Here is a 7,732-nt window from a genome sequence, read left to right as displayed (position 1 = left end):
TTAATTATATACTAATTTATATACTAATTATTTTTATTAGGAATAATAACACCGTGTTGAAGTAGTTTTATAACTACAGAGTGTTTCACTCAATATGTTCTCAAGCGGAAGTCTCGAGAGACATTTCATGTTTTTTGCCTTGAATTGCCTTGAATGGTAAGAATGGTGCTATACAAATATACTTGCCTCGCCTCTCGTGTGAGTCTGTGTGATTTCAGCGTATGCCAGCAGGGGGCAGCGGTGTGACATCGAGGCGCTTTCAGTGCAGGCCAGGAAGGGCACGAGCGAGCGTGACGTCATCGGGGCCTCGGCCCAATCAGCGGGGCAGCTGCGGGCCTAGTCCCCGCCCAGCGGAGAAACCGCCATCATGAAATCAAAAACAGGACGCTGACAAGTGGAGTCGCTGTGTCCCGGTTCTTTAGAAGGTAAACTTCAGTTTTTCTCTTCGCCGAACGTGACGCTAACGCCGCGGGCGTTCGGCGACATTACGGCGCAGCTCGTTGTGTCGCTTTGTCGCGTTTTTTCCCCCCTCCCCCGCGAAACACCGCGAGCGTCGCTGACGTTATTATTAGCGCTAACGTCAGAGCTAGCAGGCGGCGGCGGCTAGCTAACCCTCGTATTTACCTGCAGAAACTCCCCGCAAACAGCGGGGAACGGGCGGCTAAACGCTCCGACACGGGACGCGGTGACGGCTGTGACGGGTGCGCGGGTGCACCGCGGTTCCGCTCCGGGTTCACTTTTGCGAAGCGAACGTCTTTGGATTTTTCCTCGAAATGCGCGTTGAGAAGTTGCAGCGCGCCAAACGACGCAGACGTTAAGAAAAAAGCGGTGGAAATAAAAGACAGGAAACAGCGCCACCTTCAACTGCGTGTTGACAAACGGTTAGCCGAAAATTTCCGAGGAACACGAGAAAAGTCCCGCAAACAAAGTTCACCCCCACATACGATTTGGTTTGAACTCGGGGACAAAAAATGTCTTTATTTTTAACGGAATCTGGTTTAGCTGATGGAACACATACGCGTTCTCGTTGCCTCTGCACAGGCTGCCGAACCCCCATTGAAATGTCAGTCGTTTTTATGAACAGAAGCAGCTGTCTGCGAAAATTCAACACAATGATGCTTCATTTTCAACCAAGAAGAGTTTATACGACAACAAACTACAGTTCGGCACCCGTTCAATAAACTTAATTACTACTTTAATACGAGTTTATGACAAATTATAGGTGATTTTCTTACCTTGACTCACCTGCGACACACATTTCCTGTGAGTTTTGACAAAAGAACAGACTGTTGGCGAAAGGAAACTGACATTAACATGATATTGTTTTTGTCACAGCAGACGCAGACGTAGACGTTATCTTTATTGTGTAAAATAATAATAATACAAAAACTGTTTGTTTGTAGTTGTTGATCGTATCAAGGGATCGTGGTGTGATTTATGTTGTGCTGTAGAATGAGGTATTGTCATTTTTAGAATAAAATGTCTACACTTTTTTTATTATTAGATCAATTCAGGCTACAACTGACGATTATTTTCATATTTGATGATTTTCCAGATAAATAAAGTCCTTTTTTTCTTCTTTTTTTTCATGAAACGTTGCTCGTAATGATTTCTTTGTCGACGTCTACGTTCCTCCTCAGGCTGATACTCGGCGCAGACATGAGCGAGGAAGCGATGGACAGCTCGGCCGCGTCGGAGGAGGAAGTGGACGAGCAGCAGCAGCAACAAGAGGAGGAGGAGGAGACGTCGCATGACGACCAGTCGAGTCCAAACAAAAGTCGAACAGAAACATCGGGTAAAGAGACTCGGTAGAAAAGCTTCGTCTGTGCTGGTTTAACCCGTAAAACCACCTGCGACTCGCTCACTAACCACTGAAATACGGTTCATTAGTCGTCGAGGAGCAAAAAATTAAAAACGGTTGATTCATTTTCAGCCGCTGGTGAAATCGTCGAGGGCAAACGGGCGAAAAAGAAGGTGGAGAGGCTGGACTTCCAGGCGCCAAAGCAGAGAGAGAAGCTCAAGATCGGAGATGGTAAATGTGTTTTATAGATAAATACCTGTGTTTTTTTTTAAAGATGGAGTTAACCAGGACCACCCGTTTTGTGTGTGTTTTCCAGGCAGTGGAGATAAGTTAGGAGACATTCCTCGTACAAACTTCCAGATCACCAAAATGAAGCTGGCCGACCTGAAGCCTCTTCACGCCATCCTGTTCGACAGACCGGGAAAGGTACGGACACCTGCGCTGCCCCCTGCAGGTTTAGCCTGAATCTGAGGATGAAAAAAGTTATTGATTAGTAATCAAGTACTAAATTAATTGTTTGTTTTTTTTAGTACTTAAAAACAAGCTCCCTGGAATATTTTCTGGTTGATGAGGTCGCCATTAGTTTATATACATATACATCCTCTCAGTCTGAAGTTACTGAGAGGATCAGTCGCTTTACCGTTGAGCGAGCAGAAGCTCGATTATGAAAGCGGTCGTTGGCCGAAGCCCCAGATTCACATTAGCCGACGCTAATCGATGCCTTTGCCCTCGAGCAGATGTCCAGCATAAAGAAGAACCTGCGTCTGTTTAACGGCTTTGCCTTCGACGCCGACAGCGAACAGTACAACAAGAAGCGAGAAAAGCTCCTCAAGTGAGTTTGCGTCGTAGAAATGCGTTCGCTCAAGTCGCTTCATCGCACTTATTCAGCAAATAATAAGTGCTTTTTTTTGTTTGTTTGTTTTTTTTGTTGTTCCGATGTAGAAATTCACATTTCACCAACATGAAGCTGAAAGAGGTCTGTGGCGTCCTGGACCTGGAGAAGAAAGGAACTCACTCTGATCTGGTCGACAGGATCCTGAACTTCCTCATCCAGCCCAAAAACAGCGGGAAGGTGAGTCACGTTTTTACGAGACGGGGACGTGTTACTATGTCTGAGATATGTGTGTGTGTGTGTGTGTGTGTGTGTGTGTCTATATGTGTGTATATATATATATATATATATATATATATATATATATATATATATATATATATATGGTAGCAGGAGAAAAAGATCTGGACTAGGAGAGGATTAGAGTTTGAGTGTTATTCGGTATCTTCACGTCAAACTGCAGCTAATTTTTCAGCCTGTAACAGATTTAAAACAAAATGACATTAGAATCTCATGAATAGAAACGTGTTTTAGTATCAAATTCCTTTAAAATCTGAAAATAGCCATCAAAAAAAGAATATATGTATATATATGTGTATGTATGCATGTGAATATATGTATATACACATATATTTATGTGTACATACGTGTATGTATATGTGTACGTATTCGTGTATGTATATGTGTGCGTACGTGTGTATAAGTGTACGTGTACGTATGTGTATTAGTGTACGTATGTATACGTGTATGTGTATGTGTACGCATGTGTACGTGTACGCATGTGTACGTGTACGCATGTGTACGTATGTGTATGTGTACGTATGTGTATAAGTGTGTGTATGTGTACGTATGTGTAAGTGTACATATGTATAAGTGTACGTACGTATAAGTGTGTGTACGTGTGTGTGTATATGTATGCGTACGTGTATGTATACGTGTATGTATACGGATGTGTGTGTGTGTGTGTAAATGTATAAACGGTGATATGTGACAATACGGGATTTTGGATGTCGTCAAGTATCTGTGATGACTTTCTGGTTTCAAAGGTTGTTGCGTTTATAATCCGCACATTTATAATATTGATAATAAAATACATGGAATCTAAATTCAACTAAATGATATTACTCTTAAGCCTAATTATTTGTGTTCTAGCAGATTTGTTTGTTACACGTTAAAGGTCCTCCATTTGAAGAAATAAAGCGGGTGTTGTCTGAAATGGAAGGTAACAATAAGTGTGTATTTTAAGATTATGTTTTATTGCAGAGTCCAGATTAGGGCTGAACAGTTGATCTAAATGTCTTAAGTGACTGAGAGGATCAGTCACTTTACTGTTGAGACGGCAGAAGCGCGTGATTCCACGCTTCTCCCCAACGTCATCAAACTCTTTTGTTTTGCTGTGATTGAGAGAAAGAACTATGTGTTTGACATTTGAGATTCAGGCTGAAAATTCTTAAATTCTCACTCTCTTGTTTCCCAGCGCCTTCCCGTGAAGAGGAAGAGGAAATCCAAGAAGAACCTGACGGGCGACGACTCGAAGGCCAAGACCCAGAAGAAGAGCAAGTCCAAACCCAGGAGCTCGTCGTCGTCGTCCAGTCCCAAGAAGTCCAAAGCAGGAAGTAAGTCCAAGGCCATCGTCATGGACTCGAGCAGCGACGAGGAAGACGAGAAGGCCGGCGTGTCCGCCGAGGCCGAGGGGTCAGAGGTCGACGCCGAGGGGTCAGAGGTCGAGGCCGAGGGGTCGGACGCTGAGGCTGAGGGGTCGGACGCTGAGGAGAAGCAGTCGGAGAAAGAGGAGGAGGAGGAGCGGTCGGAGAAGGACTCTGAGGAGTCTGCAGACAAGGAGGAAGAGGAGGAAGACGATGAGGTGAGGAGGCTGCAACTCATCATCATCGACTCACTGATGATGTTCTCAGATGTCAAACGCGTTTTTTTTGTCCAATAAACCACACGTTTCTCAGTTTGCCAAACCAAAGTCAGGCCGAGGGAAGAAATCCGCTCCGGCGAAAAGACGACGGACGCCGTCCAAGAAGGCGGCGGCGGCTCCTCCTCCCCCGAAAAAGAGAGCGAAGAAGGACGTGTCGGACGAGTCGGAGTCGGACGCAGAGAGCGAAGCCGACGAGAAGGTGAGACTTTATCGTTTTTTTTAATAAAACATCGATGCAGTTTTTCAGTTTGATTCAATAGAACATGAAACCACAGCAGTTTACCTATAATTCCAAAATCCACTTAAAGTTCTTAAATCTACTTATAATTCCAGAATTTACTTAAGGTTCTTAAATCCACTTATAGTTTCAAAATCTACTTAAAGTTATTAAATTAAATTAAATTAAATTAAATATAAAATATTTAAATTTTGGAACTTTAGTAGATTTTGGAACTCTACTTATAATTCCAAAAATTACTTAAGGTTCCAAAAACTACTTAAAGTTCCTAAAACTACTTAAAGTTCCATAGTCTACTTAAAGTTACAAAATGTACTTAAAGTTACAAAAACTACTTAAAGTTCCAAAGTCTACCTAAAGTTCCAAAGTCTACCTAAAGTTCCAAAGTCTACCTATAGTTCCAAAGTCTACTTAAAGTTCCAAAATCTACTTAAAGTTACTACTTAGCTACAAAATTTACTTAAAGTGACAAAAACTACTTAAAGTTACAAAGTCTACCTATAGTTCCAAAATGTACTTAAAGTTCCAAAAACTACTTTAAGTTCCAAAGTCTATTTCCAAAAACTACTTTAAGTTCCATAATCTACTTAAAGTTCCAAAGTCTACTTATAGTTCCAAAAACTACCTAAAGTTCCAAAGTCTACTTAAATTTCCAAAATCTACTTAAAGTTACTACTTAAAGTTCCAAAATCTACTAAAACTTCCAAAAACTACTTATAGTTCCAAAAACTTCTTAAAGATCCAAATTCTACTTAAAGTTCCAAAGGTTAATCTTTGAGTTTTGACTTGTTTCAGCCTAAGAAGAAGAAGAAGTCTGCAGCAGTCAAACCTGCGGCTAAGACGAAGAAGGCCGACAGCAGCAGCAACAGCAGAAAGAACTCAAACACAGGTGAGGCCGCTGTGATTGGCTGTTGTTAACCCGGTGGGCGGAGCCTCTCGCCGGAGTACGGCGAAGCTAACGCCTCTGCGTTCTCTGACAGCAGCGGACGACAGCTCTGACGACGACGAGCCGCTCATCAAGATGATCAAGAAGACGCCGAGCGACGAGCAGCTGAAGGAGACGGTGCAGAGTCTGCTGAAGGAGGCCGACCTGCAGGAGATGACCATGAAGAAGATCTGTCAGAGGGTGAGACACGCCCGAGACACGCCCCCTGCACCACAGACACCTCTTTAACAAACATCATCATCATAATAACAACAACAACAACACTTTTCAGGTCTTTGACACGTTCCCAGACCACGACCTGAGCAGCAAGAAAGATTTCATCAAACAGACAGTCAAATCTGTGAGTGCACACACACACACACACACAGACACAGGTCTTATGTCCAAAATTCCGAACTATCCCTTTAATCGATCAATAGAGCTCATGACGTCTGACGCAAGAATCAAAGCCAACAATGCCGAACTGTAGATCAGTTAAAAAGTCTTAAAAATCCTACTTATAGTTCCAAAATCTATTTATTTTTTACAAAAAGTACTTAAAGTTCCAAAACATACTTGCAGTTCCAAAATCTACTTAAAGTTCCAAAATTTACTCAAAGTTCCAAAATCTGATGATAGTTCCAAAATCTATTTTTTTACAAAATGTACTCAAAGTTCCAAATTCTGCTCGAAGTTCCAAAATCTGCTCAAATTCCAAAATCTACTTAATGTTCTAAAATCTACTCAAATTCCAAAATCTACTTAATGTTCTAAAATCTACTCAAATTCCAAAATCTACTCAAAGTTCCAAAATCTACTCAAATTCCAAAATCTACTTAATGTTCTAAAATCTACTCAAATTCCAAAATCTACTTAATGTTCTAAAATCTACTCAAAGTTCCAAAAACTACTCAAAGTTCCAAAATCTACTCAAAATCTACTTAATGTTATAAAAACTACTCAAATTCCAAAATCTACTTAAAGTTCCAAAATCTACTCAAAGTTCTAAAATCTACTCAAATTAAAAAATCTACTTAATCTATTAAAATTCCAAAATCTACTTAATGTTCCAAAAACTACTCAAAGTTCCAAAAACTACTCAAAGTTCCTAAAATCTACTCAAAGTTCCAAAATCTACTCAAATTCCAAAATCTACTCAAATTCCAAAATCTACTTAATGTTCTAAAAACTACTCAAAGTTCCAAAATCTCCGTAAAGTTCCCCTTATTCTATATAATCTAACGACTGAATGTTGTGAACGTTTCCTCGCAGCTCATCACATGAAGAACAGAAGAAGAGGAAGGAAAAGCTTCTTTTCTTGAGTTGAACTTGTTTGCATATGTTTATTTTGTTATTATGGGATGTTTGTGTTTGTAGGTTTTCAGACTAACTCCAGTGTTCATCATCATCATAAGTCTTGTTTTTTCTGTTTGAAATGTTTTTTTTAAGACTAAAATGTTCCTGTAAATAATTTTTTTGGGCTCATTCCCGTATTAAAATGTGTTAGTGATGAACTAAAACTTGTTGTTGATTGTGAAGAAAAGCAGTAGCTTTGTGTTTGTTTGTTTTCTGTCTCAAACATGGAGCGACTCTGATTTAAGCTTTGAGTTACAAACATGTTTTGTTTTTGACGACGACACACTTTTCTATTAAAAACAGACAATTTAAATGAATTTTCCACTTGTTTTTTTCCAATGTTTTCTGCTGCGCCTTTAACTGTGAAGATGTCATTTAAACAAACTTACCACAGCAGGGGGCGCTGCACATCAACCTGGCTTTATGTCAACCAGGAAATAACCAAACGTCGTTCTACGAAGTCGGAACTGTTGGGAAAAGAAACTTAACACGAGTGAGTTAAGTTTTCACACAAAACTTTACAACCAGGTTAATGTTAGCGTTACAGCTAACAAGCTAAGCTAATCGTTTTGATAAACACACGATGCATTATTATTATTATTCTCTGAGGCTGCAAAACAGTTTTAATGTTTTCTTTGTTTTATGGAGCAAAGAAA

The 7,732-nt window shown here is 40.5% G+C and overlaps 1 protein-coding gene across 2 annotated transcripts; it reads left to right on the top strand.

Annotated features, from left to right (window-relative positions):
• Window positions 1-365: 365 nt before the first annotated feature.
• Window positions 366-7,231, top strand: dek (DEK proto-oncogene). Of its 2 annotated transcripts, none has more exons than XM_083909423.1 (12): window positions 366-425; window positions 1,641-1,795; window positions 1,934-2,032; window positions 2,118-2,227; window positions 2,539-2,633; window positions 2,744-2,873; window positions 4,111-4,497; window positions 4,592-4,756; window positions 5,591-5,684; window positions 5,779-5,921; window positions 6,013-6,081; window positions 6,993-7,231. In XM_083909423.1, exons 2-12 carry the CDS (start codon window positions 1,660-1,662, stop codon window positions 7,002-7,004), a joined length of 1,440 nt encoding a protein of 479 aa, XP_083765549.1. In that variant the 5' UTR covers window positions 366-425; window positions 1,641-1,659; the 3' UTR covers window positions 7,005-7,231. The 2 variants fall into 2 exon arrangements, with proteins under 2 accessions (XP_083765549.1, XP_083765548.1); XM_083909422.1 differs by having other exon boundaries at window positions 5,776-5,921.
• Window positions 7,232-7,732: the final 501 nt, after the last annotated feature.

This window comes from Microchirus variegatus (genome assembly GCF_963457635.1).
Source record: "Microchirus variegatus genome assembly, chromosome: 2".
NCBI lineage: Eukaryota > Metazoa > Chordata > Actinopteri > Pleuronectiformes > Soleidae > Microchirus > Microchirus variegatus.
This window is presented reverse-complemented; position numbering and strand designations above follow the sequence as displayed.

Excerpts from the sequence above, each read along its gene's own strand:
- dek (XM_083909422.1), top strand. The coding sequence starts at position 1,660 with ATGAGCGAGGAAGCGATGGACAGCTCGGCCGCGTCGGAGGAGGAAGTG. Across the intron at positions 4,498-4,591 it reads AAGAGGAGGAAGACGATGAG|TTTGCCAAACCAAAGTCAGG; the intron begins GTGAGGAGGCTG and ends CACGTTTCTCAG. Across the intron at positions 4,757-5,590 it reads AGAGCGAAGCCGACGAGAAG|CCTAAGAAGAAGAAGAAGTC; the intron begins GTGAGACTTTAT and ends GACTTGTTTCAG.